The 17701-nt window shown below is 42.9% G+C and overlaps 2 protein-coding genes across 3 annotated transcripts in view; one reads left to right on the forward strand and one right to left on the reverse strand.

The window, feature by feature from the left end:
- The first annotated feature begins 871 nt into the window (after positions 1–871).
- hacd1 (3-hydroxyacyl-CoA dehydratase 1) lies at positions 872–9244 on the forward strand. The gene is made up of 7 exons (XM_083995950.1): positions 872–1119; positions 3688–3805; positions 3910–3928; positions 4033–4121; positions 4361–4482; positions 6912–7090; positions 7771–9244. Exons 1-7 carry the CDS (start codon positions 1001–1003, stop codon positions 7851–7853), a joined length of 729 nt encoding a protein of 242 aa, XP_083852076.1. The 5' UTR covers positions 872–1000; the 3' UTR covers positions 7854–9244.
- A 226-nt stretch (positions 9245–9470) lies between these two features.
- LOC311004012 (collectin-12-like) overlaps positions 9471–17701 on the reverse strand; it is a 36737-nt gene continuing 28506 nt past the window's right edge. Inside the window, exons 4-10 of one of the 2 annotated variants that reach the window (XM_083995949.1) lie at positions 14379–14465; positions 13242–14285; positions 11818–12315; positions 11395–11531; positions 11153–11262; positions 10380–10525; positions 9471–10243 (exon numbers count right to left, since the gene is read on the reverse strand). In XM_083995949.1, the coding sequence (XP_083852075.1) occupies positions 10203–10243; positions 10380–10525; positions 11153–11262; positions 11395–11531; positions 11818–12315; positions 13242–14285; positions 14379–14465 (2063 nt within the window). In that variant the 3' untranslated portion in view covers positions 9471–10202. Of the gene's footprint in view, positions 10244–10379; positions 10526–11152; positions 11263–11394; positions 11532–11793; positions 12316–13241; positions 14286–14378; positions 14466–17701 lie in introns of both variants that reach the window. The other variant, XM_083995948.1, reaches the window with a different exon arrangement.

Genomic DNA, 17701 nt, shown 5'->3' on the forward strand with positions numbered 1-17701 from the left:
AAGTCTGCTACTCATTGGTCCTCACTGGCTGACCCATGGTCGGCCAAATCAAATTCAAGTTACTAATGCTTGGCTTCGGACTGACTTCTAGATCTGGCATTGCTGCTGGCTGTACATCACAGGTTTCCTTGTAGGCTATAACTGTAATTGATATTTTGCACCTAAGCCGACATTTACTACAGCACTAAAGCTCTGGTGGTGTGACTCCACTGGAATGCAAAAGCAAAGAAAAACCAATGGCCAAAACAGCGATGGACTTGGTGGTTAAGGTGGGGGGCACAAGACTCTGTGTTGTCAGCTTGAGAATGACAAGCTCTGAATAGAGCTATAAAACCAAACCTCATCATTAAGCTTCTCCATCCTCAGGTTTATCATGATGTTACCATACTAAAGCAAATCTCAGATTCTATGTAAGAGGAGTGGTCCCCTGCAGTTTGAATAACACACAGTAGATAATATCTAAAATGTTTGCTTTATATAAATAAAACACTATTCAGTTGTGAGAGTAGGATAAAATGGGAACAACTATAGTTTCACTCTGTTTTTAGCAAACCTAAAATAAGTGAGGATTATTTTTGATGAATGAATATGCTATGACCCATCTAAATCTAAATGTATTATTTCTACACCTCAATGGACACCAATACCTGCTCTTTATTATCTTTTTCTACTCATGCAAATGTAAAAGGAAGGAGGAATAGGAGTTCCATGAGAAAATATCTTACTGATATAAGTTATGCATAATGAGTAGCCTAGCCATAGAAATCAGCGTTTCCAGTATGTTAGGGGAAATATTGTACTGATTAGACTTTTGAAGTCTTATATCACAGAGGGGGCTTTACCAGATCCACCGGCAGGCCACGCACTTGTTGCAGCACTAGTCCCGCGAGAGAGGGGGGATCCGTGGGCGGATAGATGGATGGATGACCCCGCTGCTCCCCTCCCTACCAGCCCCAGCTGTCAGCTCCCTTCCTGACTTCCCCACCCTGCCCCCGGTACCATGGCGTCCAGCGAGGAGGACGGCGCGGTTGAGGAGAAGGAAAACAACAACAAGAAGAGAGCGAAAAGCGCCGTCGCTACCGCATGGCTCACTTTCTACAACATCGCCATGACCGCCGGGTACGTGCTGTAATTCCGCCCCTGTCGCCTATTAATAAGAAAAGCTTATAAGTTCGCCGCTCTCTGAAAGCGGTAACCGTGTGTTGCTGTTTATAGGACTTGTGTGTCTGTGTCAAGTCAAAGCCGAAAGTGCCTGTTCAGCTCGCTGGGGGTTTCACCGCGCACCGTCAAAACCGGACATGGGAAAACAACAATAGTGGACACTTTGATAGTAAAAAAAATCAATAAAAATGTAAACACTATTTGTGTGAGAGGTAGAAAATGAATGAATGGCGTTGGGTTAAAGTGACAGACTGGCGCTGCAGCTGTGTCCAAATAGGGCTGACTGCACGGTGTCAGCGTCGAGGCCCACAGCGCTCCCGACAGTTGCAGTGATAAGTATAGCCGGGGTGCGCTGACACTGGAGCTCACGCCTGGGACAGTGAATTGCTCGTTGGGCAGATTTTTCAATAACAACATAACATTTTGCGGATTGAACGGAGATTGCATGTGTCTTCTTCAAATACGTAGGAATAAGTGCTTTGTGTGCTCATGTCACTCTCACTGTAGAGAAAAATCCAACAGAGCTGTCAGGTCAGTGAAGTGGCTCTCACCGGATCAATAAGGACTAAACGCGCCTCCACTTTGGCTCAGTGCGTCAGCTGTGACTACACCTTTATTTACAGCTTCATCTCCACCGGAATACATACAATAATCCACCCGTCATGACATGATGTGTGTATAAGAGTGACAGATTGTCAGTCATCACAGAGACAGGCCTACACTTGTATAAAATCGTATATTGTATATTTCCCACCAAGGCTACATCTAATTCTTATTTTCAGTCTCTTTTTTGTGTTTTTCTGAACCTCAAAGATGTTCAGTTCACTATGAAACACTGGGAATCAGAGCAGTCACATGTTGTAGAAGCTAGAAAGAGAGTAAGTTTTTGATTGCAAATTAACCGTTTAATAGGGATCATTCTCTCAACAAAAAAGGTTAATTGTTGCAGTTCTGTTTGACAAACTGTATTTACAGAACTGTGAACTTATCATGTGCATTGACAATGAGGTAGAAAAGCAATGATTTCAAAGTGTTAGCAGAAAGATGTTGTCTTTTAAAGTTTGACTTTCCATCACTGCTACATGCACTATATGATGATCACAAAACAAAGGGCGTCATACAGAATAGAACAGGCCTTTAACCTCAAATCAGCTCAAACTTTAATTATCCATCTGTGACCGAGATGATTAGTCGATTCCTTGAGAAAGTTTTATAAAAAAAATTTTTTTAAGTGACAGTTTCAGCTTCCCAAATGAGGTTATTTTTCTGCTATGCTAAATGAATGTGACCATATAATATCTTTGGGTTTTAGGACTATAGATCGGGTCAAAGAATTATAAAAAGCAACTGGCATTTTGAACTATTCAGCATCGGTATTCAGCAGGTTATGATAATAAATTGCAAGTCCTATCCAATCCAAAGTAGTTAGGACCAGTGAGTGTGCAAACAGTTCTGTGAGTGGAGTTTCTTATACAGGTATAGGATGTTGTCAAGGTGTTTTGTGTACTGATAAATGCACAGATTGAGTAAAGGCTTACTTAATGTACTAAACCCTAATGTTTAATTTTGCTATCCAACAGTTCAGCTGCTGTACTGTAGTTTGTGCACTTGCTAATATCTGGTGTTCCTTGTTATGGTATATTAGTGCTTATTAGGTGGGAACTGAGTTGTTATAATCACACATTTTATCTAAAGTCTGTAGTTGAGTGATTAAAAAATTATCAGTTTTAATAATTATTGTGGTCATTTATGTAAAAAACAAAGAAACAAAAACATTTGCTGATTCCTTCTTTAAATTTACAAATATTTCTGACTCTTCTGTTTTCTATCCTTCTATGCAAACAACTAATTTTAAATAATGTCATTTTAAACCCTTACCTTGAAAACAAAAACAAAAGAAAAAACTCACAGATGCAGCTCCACTGTGGATCAAGTGAAGAGATAAAGAACAATAACAAAAACCTTTAAACCTTAATTCAAGTCAGTTTTAATTTAATCTAATATGTTAAAGTTGTCATTCTTAATCATCCTGTCTGGTCACTTTAGCAATGGTTCATCATCAGCGAATCCTTAGTTCAGGGGCATTTTACCTCCACTTCAATAGCACATTTGTTTTTCTTAGTCTGACTAAATTAGGAATATAAAATTAGAAATGTCCACATTTGTTGCTCCTGTGTTTTAGTTCCAGAAACCGGTAAGATTTAGGCCAGAGGTTGTAGATGTGAAGAACCCGCTCTGTTTGGCACGAGAGAATGAAGCAGCATATCACCAGTACATCATACAGTATATGTGGGATTTGGTATTGATCTGAAGTGTACTGAACTTCAACTGCAAAAACAAAGACAAGGTCCATCATGTAACAGAGCTGAAACGGAAGAGCTACAGTATGAGTGAACATTTTTCACACAATTGAAGGCACTGAGATTTAATCCCATCAATACTGCACTGGTGCACACAGAATAATAATGAGTTTTATTCCAATTCCCATTAAATGAGCCTCTCTTTGTCTCTTTGTTTTGTCTGCAGGTGGCTGGTTTTAGCCATTGCAATGATGCGCTTCTACATCCAAAAAGGCACACACAAGGGTCTGTACAGAAGTATAGCAAGGACACTCAAGTTTTTCCAGACCTTTGCGTTAGTTGAGGTAAGAATTCAGATTGAAAACACTGGCAGATCATGCTCATAGAAAAAATATGATGTGATGAGTATAATGACTATATAAACAAATGTATGTGTGTCTTCTTACAGGTGGGACATTGTGCAATCGGTATGTGACCATTTTGCTCATTTTATGCTAAGATTTAAGCTCACATACGCACAAACACTTGTTCGTCCGTAAATGTGTTTTTTTTTTCTCTTGCTCTGCTGCAGGAATTGTGAGGACTTCTGTGATCGTAACCGGGGTTCAAGTGTGTTCACGGATATTCATGGTTTGGTTCATCACCACCAGCATCAGACAGGTAAAGCAAATGGAAACAGAGTTTTTTTTTTTTTTTTACTGTCTCAGTGAGAAATTACAGTTTTTATTGTAAGTTTTACTCTCGCAGGGTTTTTTTTAAAATTTTTTACATGCTTCATTATAGTTGTGTTTTTGTTTGTTGTGTCTGCTCCCGCACATTTTGCACAGCGTGTAAACCAGTAAGAGCAGCATTTGTCATGTAAACAATCTCCCCTCTTCCTCACTCTGAATTTAATGAAGATCCAGAACGAAGAAAGCGTAATCCTATTCCTGGTTGTGTGGACGATGACAGAGATTACCAGATATTCCTACTACACATTCAACCTGCTCCACCACCTGCCGTACTTCATCAAATGGGCCAGGTGGAGATGCCATTAGCCGCGGCCGGGGATGAGCTTGATTTGTCATTACAGTGTCGGGACATTGTGTCTGAGCATGTGGGCCTGATCTGGCGATTTCACCCCTGGCATGCTCCCCAACCCCCCGGGCCTAGACCGGCTTTACATCAGGAAGTAGTTCAGCCCTGTGTTGTGTATTAAGTATCGCCGCGGCTCACACAGAGAGAAGGAGCATGTGTGTGTTTATTGATTAACACCTCGTTAGCCATTCTCTGTCGATGTTGGGCGAACTAACCGCTAACATTGTGCTCCGATTGTACTGATAATGCAAAGCAGATGTGACAGAGAACAGCCTGACGAATAATCTTTTCAACATTTGGTTGACAATGAAAAAGAAAATAATCATTTTAGGAATGAAAAAAAAATCTACAGTAAATCCTTAATTGTATAAGGGAAATAATAATATGAGACATATCTGGTGGCTGTCAGTGAAATGTGGTGATCAACACATTTCTGGGCTGCACAGTGACATCATCATCATGCTTACTACTGTATGAGAAGTGCTTGTGAGTGGCACTCCGGCCTTGCATGTCTCTCTCTGCACTACAGTAGCTAAGCTGAAATCGGAGTCCTTGGGAAGAACGTCAGCTGTACACATTGATAGGCGTCCAACACACAGGCTTGGCATCTTACAGGCCAGACGGAGTTATCTCGCTTCAGAATAGTGAAGTTTACGTGTTACATCAGCTTATTTACCAGCTCAGACTCTGCTCTTGTCTCTTCGTTACCTCTGTTGGAGGCCTGTCAGCGGCCTGTCCACTTTCCTTCTGTTCTAGTCCAACATGTGATCCCATCAGAGGACAGTCGGCTTTTGTTCGCATTTCTCTTTTTGTTTTGGATTTTTGCACCCCACAGCCCCTTGCTCTCCCTCCTGCCCCCTCACTCACGTCTTTCTTTAAGCACGGAGGAGACGCCAGGCCCTCGGAGGGAGGGGGGCTCATGTTCAGCTGCTCCTGTTTTTAAGACCCATCTGTTTTGGTCATGGAATGTTCACCCAACATTTCTCTCACATCCGCTGAGACGCTCCCCCGAGCCTTTGCTGTGGTCTTGGCTAAATACAGGATCCCTATAGCCCTGAGTCATGGCACATATTGTATCAGAGGGACTTTGCTTCGCTGCAGGCTGACACACAGGCTACCTCATACTATTGTGCAGTGGGACCTTTGCAATAGACAGACAAGAAATTCATGGATCATTTTGAGTTGCACATAAAAGCAACCCTAACAGCTCTTTTCTGACTTTTACGGGGCTGTGTTTTGATGTGGCGTTCTTAAATTTGTCTGCTAAGCTATAAAAGCAAAGCCGAATTGCATCGTAAACAACTTGCTGTTAGCTAGAACAACTCCTATCTGCTGACGTTTGTGAATGAAGCGCTGCTCGCGTGTGTGCTTTTAAGTGTCTTTGCCAAGTTTTTTAAAAATGTAGCCATTGTCACCGTAGTAATCAGCCATTTAGTGCGACGATTCAGTTGCTCACAGTTGTCGGAGGCACAAGTTGCAGCCACAACCTGATCCTGCAGCTTTGCCCTGTGCCAAACCAAATCCTTTTTCACTGGGGAAGCCCAGATCTCTGTCCAAGCCTCAGTCATCGCCCATCATCAGGATTGGCGATCTCTCCTCACCAGCTGGTTTGCTGCACTACTGTAGGCCACGGTACATGGGAAATAATGTGTCATTTTAAAATCTAAATGCCTAAAAGTAGAATCTAAGACTTGGTCTTCTATTTGGGGACATGAATATCTTCTTTGCTTAAGTCTTTTGTCTCTTGACCACTTGTCTACAAAATGACATTACCCTCCCAGACTAAATTCATTTTGCCTCAAATCTTTCCAAGAATCTCACCTCCGTTTTCTCCTCCATCATAGTCCTACCACTCTCTTATACTGTGTCTCACCCCTTTACATACTCATATCTATAAATCATATACATTTGATTCTCTATTGATGTCAATGGACCAATATTTTAATCATGATCAGTTTTATTAATTATTTGAATTGGGAATACAAACAGGAAGTAGAGTTACATGTTGTGTTTAAGGCATAGTTAGTAGAGATCCTCAAGAGTTAAATCAGTTGCTGTTTTGGAGCCACAAGCTAAAGGATCCATGTATTTAATGTGTTCTTTTCATTTTCCACCGTGGACACATTGTTTGCATCTGTGTAAAAGTGGGATTTTTGCAGTATTACGTGGGGAAGCTTGTGTTCATTGTTGATCTCACTGTGTGTCCCCCCTCCCTCGGCCCTCCCTATCATGGTAGTCGCAGCACTGCGTGTTTTCTTGCATGTGAAGTTAACGTCCTCTGCAGGACTGTGTGGGTTGCAGTTGTGTGTGTGTGACAGCGTGTTTATGGCCCCTGCTGGAGTGGAACGGCGTGCGTCTCTCTTCCCCTCCCAGATACAACCTCTTCATCGTCTTGTACCCCCTGGGAGTCGTTGGAGAGCTTCTGACCATTTATGCTGCTCTACCGTTCGTGCGCAGAACTGGAATGTACTCCATGAGGCTTCCCAACAAATATAACGTGTCGTTTGACTACTACTACTGCCTCATCATCGTCATGCTGTCCTACATCCCACGTAAGCAGCATTTTCAGTCCTGCACTCTGCACGTTACTGTATATTAAAGACATGTGGAGCGAAGTCTAGACTTCCAGTGTATAATAAACTGGTTTTGTGCATCAGACCAGAGGGAGGAAGTCCTTTTTTTTAATTTATTTTTTTGCTGTGAGATCATCACACATTTCCTTGGAATTTGTATGTTTTGCTCTACGTTTCAAAATAAGAGAGGAGTAATTTTCTTATTTTGTATTGTAAAATGGGACTGGACACTTATCCATTATGTTGCTTTTAATTTTATATGGCTCATACTGCATATTGATGGTTGATTTTAGTGTAAAATTTCCAGAGAAACCAGTTGAGGAACACATAAATAACAAGAGTTCAAGGCATAAGTTTAGTCCCTCCATTAAACAATCCTGTCTAGTGATTTGTAACTACACATGAACAGTTTCATCATGTTCCCAGCAACTATGCAATGATTCATATTAATTGATTGACATGTGGCACCTTGTTTGCCAGGAGAAATCATCACATACAGAGGAATCAATACCAATATACGACACATGAAACAACAGCTGAATTATTATTAACAGAGATGTTTATAGTTGTCACCAGCATTATAATGAAGCTTTTCTGCTCCATTTACAGTCACAACAAACTAGTGTGACTGATCCTGTTTGTTTTTCTGCCTCCCTCAGTGTTTCCTCAGCTCTACTTCCACATGCTTCGGCAGAGGAGAAAGATGCTTCACGGGGAAGTCATAGTGGAGAAGGACGACTAGACAGAGCGCCACCTCATGCCTTTGTTTGAGCCAGCCTGCCACCACGTCGCCCTCACCCATCCCACCCACCCACCCACCACCAACAACCCACCCACCCACCCACGCCTCATCTCCATCTCCATCTCCATCTTTAGCACCGTCGGCTGCTACGTTTTTCATTGCACAGGACAGGGAGAGATGACGACCTGTCTGACGAAAAGCGACAACCGCGCCATAATAGCAACAAGCACGAGATCCTGAGTGTGTTTCTCCGCAGGATCTCACTTGTAATATTGGAAACATGTTTACAGTCCCACTGTTGCTGCTGGAGCTTGAATCAGAAGCCCAGTGCTGCGGCTCAGCGTAGAGAGATCCTGAGTCCGTCATTCACCCACCAGCCTTACAGCATCTGTTGCACTGAAGTCCCACAGCCTGAAACATGCACTGATAATGAAAAAGATACGAGCCACTACACTGCAACCCTGAAGAGGAAGGAGGCAAATGAGAGGCTTCCATGGAAATGTGAAATGAATCATGAGAAGAAGATTGTAAGTTGTTACTTTTGAGTATCGCCCCAAATCAACACAATTGGCGTTTTTATAATTTATTCCACCACAGATTTTTATATTAAACACAGTGTGGCTGTACAAGAGAAGGTTTCAAAAGAGAAAATATCAATAGTCCTATCATACCTCAACAATAAATTGACATTTAGACAATATGCTGCTTCTTTTGTGTATGTTTGTTTTGTAAATGTGAAAAAAAGCAGGTAATAGCAAGCATATTTCTTAAAGATAATTTATTCACACACTGTATCACTTAGAGCAAGCACAGCTCCGACTTAACGTTTTGTCTGCTTGGCTCAGCTCCTGCATTCTCTTGTGTTGCTTTATTGTTTACTATGTCAAATTCATTTACAGGAGTGCGTCCTAATCTAATTTGAGCCTTTGAAAAGTTGCAGCTTTTCTATAGAACAAAACCGCTGTACTGTAGGTGAGGCTACACTTTAAATTCATGTGAGCGCTGTTGTGTTTGTTTTTTAACACAGAATCTGATGTCCGTGTTGATAGAGAGGTAGTTAGATTCCCTCCGACTAAAGGTGCTATTGTAAGATCATTTCAATCTTCTGTGCAGCTGAAGGAGTGACTGTGATTGGAGTTGACCCTAAAGCAGGAAAGACAGGATGTGAAATGAAATGAGAGGAAATGTTAGTCAATGAACTGCATAGCCCGTGGCGATCGAAGAAAATCAACCGCTTTGCTTATACTCTGGGTTAAGAGGAGAAAAAAACAAAAAAAAAACGATAAAAGTCGATGTCAAAACAATCACTGGAAAAAGTTATTTTTCAAGAAGAGCAATAGAAATGTGAAAATACCTTTTTGTGCAAAGTCAATAAACTAAATTCTACAATACTCTGGAGAGTTTTGTGATGACCTTCACGCTGAACTACAGTATCACACTGAAATCAAACACCAGACATCTGATGCCAGATCTCTGGGTTTGAGTGTGAAGTGTATAAATGAGCCAACAAACACACTCGTCCCTTGGGTTTTATGTATTTATTTTTGAGTGTTTCCTTCATCTTTCATAGTGTTGAAAGTCAAGTGTTTTTTTTAAAACAGGAAATACCTGAGTGCAGAAAATGGTACATTTTATTTGTAGGTAGGTTCCACAGATTCTTATATATAAACATAGGTAAATTGGAAAAATAGATCTCATAATCACAAAATACTGTATCATACACAAGAGTATAAATGTAAACTTGACGTTTTGGACTAAAACTCAAGCTGATTGTGGCACTTTCTCCTGTATTTATGTGTAAGTACTTAATTTATTCCTACTCGTATAAAGAAAAATGCTATATAGACATTCGTGAGGTTAGATACCAGTTCCTCAAAGATAGCATATCAGCAACATATTTTTTGTGCATCATTTTGCACCTTTTATTCTCACTTTAAGGCAATTACCTGTCATGAAAAGCACTACGGTAAGTCCATTTGGCTTCATAGACATTTATATTTTCCTATAAAAAGTTGCATAATGATATATACATTCAGATACTCAGTTGCACGTGGAATACAGTTTTATAAAATATATTTAAAATAACCAGTATATATATACATGGATGATTTGGTAGTTTAAAAAAAACAGATTATCCTCCTTCTTTGGTTGCTCTGCTGTATTGCACTTGCTGGCTTCACTTTGGAGGAGAAAGGCGTCTCTTAAGCAACGGTTGAGACATTTGCTGCTGCAGCCCTGGGCTCATTTCAAATTTGTCCCTTTGCTCTCTCCGTATGGACTCTCCATGCGCCGTGTCAGTGGACCAGTGCCACATGGGTGAAGTCTAGCTGCTCACTGCAAGATTTGCTTTCACTTGCTGTCAGGACGTCGCTGCGTTCCAACTGTCGTTGCTGCAGGAAGAGACAGAGTGACATTAGGACATTTCTGAGGAAAATATCCTTGAGATGGAAGAAAACAGGGGCATGTGGAGAGGAAGAAGAAGAAGAAGACAAAAACAGATGTGGAGCAAAACAGAAATGGACGTACAGGTGTCCATATCCTTCTCGCAGATGAAGCTTATGAGGTCTTCACAGTAGAAATCGTTCCATAATCCTTCATGGATGAGACCTGCACAGTCTTCTCCTATTTCATGACCATGGCCCCAGTTGTCAGGCTGACCTGGCTTCCACTTCCTGCAGGCAAACAACAGGGGGCGATCACACATCAGATTTTACACAATCTCATTTTCGGCTCTGGTGGAAAACTACAGTGGTGGGACAGGGAATAACAGAATAATCTTGGAAAAAAATCAAAGTTGGATCACCTAATAGAAATTTGAACCACTGGCTATTCCTCTCTCTTCAAGACTTGGTGTTAACTTGGCTTCTGCCCCAATCGGTCCAGATTTTATTTAAAGCTGTGTTGCAATTTGGAAAGCTTTGATTTTTTTTCTTAGTGTTGATTTTTTTTTCATCTGTTGTCCAGTAAAGACAAAGACAGAGAAGTGCTCTCTCTGAATGACCTTGTGTAAATGAAGACTGGGTCAATTTGAAAGTATTTGTTTTGTTTGAAGAGGCAGCAGAAATTGAGAAGTTGAGTTTTACATGCAAGTTAATGCAATCAGAGAGAACCAGAAAGTTGAGATTTTCACAGGAATTTGAATGTTTATTTGGTGTTATTTCATGTAACTGAAAACCTACAGCTTAATGGTGCTCTATGCTCTGTCGGCTTGTTATTATTATCATTGGAAAGCAAGATTTTGCTCTGAAACAAAATATCCAGCCCCAAGAACAGAAAATCTTCTCTATGAAAGTACTGACGTGAAAACAGGTTCGGTCCCATCCAGCCAGCGCCACACGCTCTCTTCCTCCCTGTCGGTCAGGCCCATCCAGAAGTAACCCTTTCCAAATATCTGCTTCTTCAGCCACCTCTGAGGTCACATGAGGACAGGAGAAGCAGTGAGTCATTTAAGAAGAAATTACCTCACACATTACAGAGCGTCACATTCCCGGATTTTGTGTTTTGGTTTCAGGATGAAAAAAATCTAATCATAACCAGTCACCTGTTCCTCCATGTCACTGATGATAAGCAAAGTAGCAGACTTTGATTCGCATTGTGCTTTTGCATCATCAAAACTGTACAGGTCCTTGGAGAAGAAGTAGCACTTTTCTCTGTAGTTTTGCCACTCGGCAGGACATCCTGCAAAACAATGAGCAATCAGCAATTTCATTACATAAACCAACAAGAATCACGTTGGTCTCTGAGTTCAGATAAACTAACCAGCTCCTGGTTTCATACAAACTGTGCAAACATCATGAAGATCTTCTAGTAAACTTGTACCAAGGACAACTTTCTTTGATCAAGTAAAGTCATATTTATGCTAGCTGACTTCTTACAATCTACAACAGAAGCAAATTAATTCATTTTATCAAATTTATGTATAAACAGAATATAGGACTACCTAAATCAATAAATGCAGCTTTACCGGGGGGCCATAGCGTAGGAGCTACTGCCTCATCCTGCAAAGACACGGGGCCCAAAGGAATCATAGGCCCCCGGAACTGGATTCCTGGTTGTCCCGGTGGTCCCGGTGGTCCTGGAGGCCCCAATGGTCCTGGCAGTCCCCTTGGTCCCTGCTCCCCAGCTGGTCCTACTGTGCCCCTGATACCTGGTGGGCCCTGTGCCCCCTGAGGGCCGGACTGTCCATCTCTTCCGGGCAAACCGGCAGTACCTGGCTCTCCCTTAGCTCCTGGAGGTCCGGCCCTGCCTCCAGACCCTCGGGAGCCCTTGGACCCTGGGCTGCCGGGTACGCCTGGCAGACCCTTCAACCCTGGCAGACCTGGTTGACCTGGAATACCCGGCTCTCCTCTGGGTCCTCGTATCCCTGCAGACCCCTTTTCCCCTTTCTCTCCCTTTTGGCCAGGCTGACCAGATGGTCCTTGAGGACCTTTGTCCCCTCTCGGTCCTCTGGGACCAGGGGGGCCTGAAACATAAAACATACTTTTTAAAGTATTTTTCTTAAAGGGATAGTTCAACATTTTGGCAAATTTGCCTATTGCCATAATCCCTATAGTCATAGCAGTAGATTCATTACTTTAATTATCGGTGCATGTTGTTTTCAGATCTGCGGGGCAGGGACGTGAGCTGCTCAGCGAACACATCTAATACACAATCCAACAACGCCAAAACGCTCTCGTGGACAAGTTGTGACCTGCACATCCGCCACGCTATGAAATAATAATGTAACATTATGAGACAGAGTTGTTTTCGAATCAAATGCTTAGCCAGAACTTCTTTCCGGACACGGCTGCTGGGCGGAGTGATTTCAAAAGCGCAAGTAGTTCAAAGTATTTGCTTCATGTGTCATAATGTTACATAATTAAACATGATTATTTCATAGCGTGGTGAATGTGAAGGTCACAACTTGTCCATGAGAGCGTTTTGGCATTGTTGGATTGTGTATTAGATGAGTTTGATGAGGGTTAGGGGACCTGTACCATTCACCTCCATTGTGTTCGCTGAGCAGCTCACGTCTCTGCCCCACTGATCTCAAAACAACATGCACCGATAATTAAAGTACTAAACCTACTCCTATGACTATAGGGATTATGGCAATAGGAGAATTTGCCAAAATGTTGAACTATCCCTTTAAGCTTGGTACTTGGTATTTCGGCTTTGCTCCTGAGAGTTAGGTGAGAAGAATGACGTTACTCTTATGTCAGTGGGATAAAACTCTTGACCTAATAATTGGTCACATAACCTACAAACCATAGGCTAGCTACCCCAAGTTTCTGCCTTTGCTGAGCTAAGCTAACCGGTGGCTGGTTGTTCTAGTTTCATATCTACAATAGCAGACATGAGAGTGGTATATATTATCACAAAAAAACCTTTCAGCCATACATCCCTCACCTTGTAAAATAGTGAAGTTGGTTATTAGTTGTGAGTGCTTGGTGTCCACAAGTTTCATTTCCTCCATGACAATAGAGAGGTTGGTGACCTCCTTGTCCACACGTGATGCCAGCTCCTCCTGCTGGGACTTCAGAGTGGCTGCATCTGTCCTCACATCTGTCACACTGCCGTTGAGGTTCAACAAAAAGTCTGAGTGACGGCCGACCGTCTCGGAACAAGTGCGTAACTCGTTCAGGTTGAGGTTGATGGCGCCCAAGAGCTGCGTGGTGAAGCTGATGTTGCCGGTCACGCGGTCCATGCTCTGCTCCGACTCATCCAGCCGTACCTCCAGCCGGTCGAACTTGGTGGACGTGAAGTTGCCGAAGTCCCTCTGCTGATCCATAATCTCCCTCAGAGTCTGGTCGTGAGCGTCGGCCAGGCTGCTGGAGTTCTGGAGCTGGTTGGCTATAAAAGTGAGCTGCGATCCCATGTCCTCCAGAGTGTCGTTGTTGACCTTCGCCAAAGTCGAGGCGTTACCAGCCAAGGTTTGCAAGTTTTCCACTTTACCTCGGAGCCACTCGGTATCGGAGCGCGTCTGTCGGGTCGTCTGCTCGAGGCTCTGAAAGTCAATGCGCATTTTCTGGATGGCCTGGCTGGTGTCATCCACGGAGCGTTGCAGAGCGGCGATGAGGCCTCTCTGCTGGGCCTGAGTGAGGTTCAGGCTGCTGATGCTCATCAGCGCCTGGTTCTGGACTTTCACCTGCTGCTGGAGGTCTCTCTGCAGCCGGGCCGTGTCGTCCTGCAGGCTCTCGATGATGCCGCCGTACGACTGCAGGGTGCCATTTACAGAGCGCAAGGTGGCCGTGTTGGTGTTGAGCAGTCCCTGGATGGAGCCCTGGCTGCTCTGGAGGTCTGAGCCGATGCTCTGCAGCTGACTCAGCTTCACCTGATCGCTGTGGATGCGTTCCTCCACCGCAGACAGTTGCCTCTGGAGGCTCCTGATGTTGTTCTTAAAAGTCTGGATTTCTGTGGTGGTATTCTCCGACTTCTCCCCCGTTTGATCATCTGAGAAAAGAGATTTGTACAATAAATAACAAAAGAAATGTTCATTGTTGCTTATACTTTGTTTCAAACACAAACACTGCGTATGAAACTCACCTAGCTTTTTCAAATCAGTCTCAACAGCTATTATCTTTCCTCCATAGTTTGCGATACCTTCAGACACACTGTCGACTCTTTGCACCACTGTAACGAAACAAGACAGGTATAGGACAAAGGTTAGTGTCAGTCTCATTACAGGCTCCATCCTTTATTAACAGACCAGCATTGCCTGCAACCACAGACATCATATATAAAAGGGATCAGGGAGGAAACCAATGAGATGTGTCTACATATCTTGTAGGCATGTAATAATGGAAGAATTGATTGACATAATCTCTTTGTATAGACCAGTTCATGTGGGATGGATGTACACAGATGTAATGCAGTTAAATTTAGGCTGAGAGACTGAAAAAGGGTCGGGATTAAGAAGAAGGAAAGGGGGGAGGGAGGGAGAGAACTTTGATTCAGCAAAGATGGAGCGGGGTGGTCAATGACAGAGACTGAGGTGGTTGGAGGTGCATGGGGAGACACTGCTGAGGGCCCCCGGGGGACAGGAAGTGACCTGGGGGGTGTCTTCAGTAAACAGGCGGATCAAAAGACGGCCCGGAGGAGACAGACGCTGTGGCAGGGAGGCTCTTCACGCCCCCACAGGCGACACCAGCGTTCATTTCCTCTGGAATGTGTCTGGGATTCCAGGGAATCAGCCCACTTCTACCACCACCACCAGCCTCGCCAGGGGGACACGTCCTCCAACTGGGAACTGCTGCACGGCTCTCCTCTGCTGGGAAGCTGCCTGGCTGCATCCCAGCTGGCCGGGTACTAACAGACAGCACGAGGCGTCCACCACCTCCAGAGATCGCCACCACGAAGACAAAAGATGAGCTGGAGGAAAGTTCTTGCCGAGAGTTAGAAGAGACGACTCAGTCAGTCTCCTCATCACTGGTGCTACAGCGAAAAGCCATTTGATCCCCCTGTTCAATCTGTTCCCTTCCTCCACCCTTCCTTCTTTCCACAATCCTTTTTTCTTTCCTTCTTTTCTTCCTTCCCTTTGTCCTCATTTCTTCTTCCTTCCTCTTTCGATCCAATTGACCTGATCTGTTCCCTCCTTCCATCTTTCTTTCCATCCTTTTACCTCCCTTCTTTCCCTTCATCCTTACTTCTTCCTTCCTTTTTGACCCAATCTGTTCCCTCCCTCCTTCTATCTTTCCTTCCTTTTCCCCTTCCTCTTTCCTCCCATCTTTCCCTTTGTCCTTCCTTCCTTCCTTCCTTCCTTCCTTCCTTCCTTCCTTCCTTCCTTCCTTCCTTCCTTCCTTCCTTCCTTCCTTCCTTCCTTCCTTCCTTCCTTCCTTCCTTCCTTCCTTCCTTCCTTCCTTCCTTCCTTCCTTCCTTCCTTCACCCAGGAGGACAACAGGAGGGTTAACTCAGTATGAAACCACTGCTGCCAAGAAATCACATTATCTCAGTACAAGGCTCCAGACTTCCCCTAAAATCTGAGACAGTGCAAGTACATTTTTCATCTACTTGCACATGTGCAACCAGTAAATTTGCCTCTTTTCTTTTTTTTCTTTTTTTTTTAACTGTGGTGAAACATGGATGGGGCAACTCAAAGAATCTGGAATCTGTCATACAGGTGGCAATGTGTGTGAGGATCATGAATGAAAAGGAAATAAGTGGATTAAGGTTGTGTGCCCTATACATTTTCAGTTTGAGCCCCTAAAATTTTAGGTTAGGGGCTACTGTGCCCCTAGTAAAAAAAGTTATAGCAATGGCTCAGATATAACCAGATAACACAATAAAAACCTGCCACAAACAGTACAAGATATGATGCAGGATCAGGATCAATCTTTTGATCTGCTTCTGCAAATGAGCACATGCGAAAATGTGAATCTGTTTCCTTAAATCACACACTTCACTGGCAGAAAACAATCATTCCCTAGCCACCAGACTGCTAATACAGGAAATTGTTTGCTATTCTGGAAAAAACTGCCCCCGGAGTAATTGACAGTGAGATGTTTAGGAAACTTCAAATTGGAAAATGAAATGTTTAACCACTACGGTCAAAACAGGTTATTGTTTCCTGTCTTCACCCTCCATAAACCCACCTACAGGCGTCTCATGGAACAAATAAAGAGATTTAAAACCATATGTACTTCAGATTAGCACATTATTTTTAGTTATGAGAACAAATGGTGAGTTGGGGAGGGAAATATTCCACACAGAAAACTAAATGGGGCATATTTCCAGACACAGGATGTTACTTCACAGGCTACACCGATGGCACATTGTCTCTTTCACCGACACTTACACACACACTGTCCTGGATACTGAAAATAACACAAGCAGAAATTGCATCATCCTGTAGCAAAATCAACCATATGACACATAAAAATACAAAAAAGCGAAGGGAAGTGTAACTTTTGGCAGAAACATTACGGGTTCAAATGCTGTAAAAATGAACTGTTTTGTACCCAGCATGAACTCGTTCCAGCTCTCGTGTGGGTGGTTCCTGAAACTGTGTGATGACTCTGTCCGGGACGTCTTGTAAAACCCAACTTCCTTCATACTCATAAATGGTAGAAATAGCAAGAAAATGGTAAAAATAGTTATGAAGTGAGTGAACTGCAAACTCCATGGAGCCACATCTAAAACTCAATACACAGCCTGCACTGTGCTGACACTACTGTTATAGATGAGAAAGATATTTTATGCCTCCTCTCAGGCTACGTAGTAACAGCTGTACAGCTACAGCATCTGACTGCTGCTGGTCGTACCTGCAGCCACAACCCAGGGCTGGAAAACATCCCAAACACCTCTGCACATCTTCAGGTATTTTACTCATATTAAAGCAAATGCAATTGAACTTTGTTAAAATCACAAAAGTATCTGCTTCAAGTACTGCATTACACATTTATTTATCTTGGAATACAAATAGTAAATCCAAGGGATGTGGGATGGGACCACAAACAACAAATATGTTTCCCAGTGTGTTGAGGTTTCTGAGTGCATTAAAACAAGCAAGGGCGTGTTTCATTACTCATGAATTATCCATTTTGCTTAAAATGGGAAAGTCACTGATTTTGCTATTTGTGGTGTCAAACTTTATTTAATTGAAAGCGAATGCAAGTTAAATATTTAGTCAAAGCTTGTTAAATCAATAGCTCCGCCATAGACAGGGCCCACTCACCTGATACCTACTGACAACATTAAACCATCCACTTGCTTTACTTCAGTAACAGTTTGTGCTAATTTAAAATGAATGCATCTTTAAAAATAAGAGAAACACTGACAAAGAGGTGAAATATGCACTCCTTGCCTTTCCAGTTACTTTTACTGCAGTTTCTGGGGAAACGAATGGGATTTAAATCCTTGGGAGCCCACAG

Source organism: Trachurus trachurus (assembly GCF_905171665.1).
Source record: "Trachurus trachurus genome assembly, chromosome: 20".
Lineage (NCBI taxonomy): Eukaryota > Metazoa > Chordata > Actinopteri > Carangiformes > Carangidae > Trachurus > Trachurus trachurus.

Excerpts from the sequence above, each read along its gene's own strand:
- hacd1 (XM_083995950.1), top strand. The coding sequence starts at position 1,001 with ATGGCGTCCAGCGAGGAGGACGGCGCGGTTGAGGAGAAGGAAAACAAC. Across the intron at positions 4,122-4,360 it reads TCACCACCAGCATCAGACAG|ATCCAGAACGAAGAAAGCGT; the intron begins GTAAAGCAAATG and ends AATTTAATGAAG. Across the intron at positions 4,483-6,911 it reads TACTTCATCAAATGGGCCAG|ATACAACCTCTTCATCGTCT; the intron begins GTGGAGATGCCA and ends TTCCCCTCCCAG.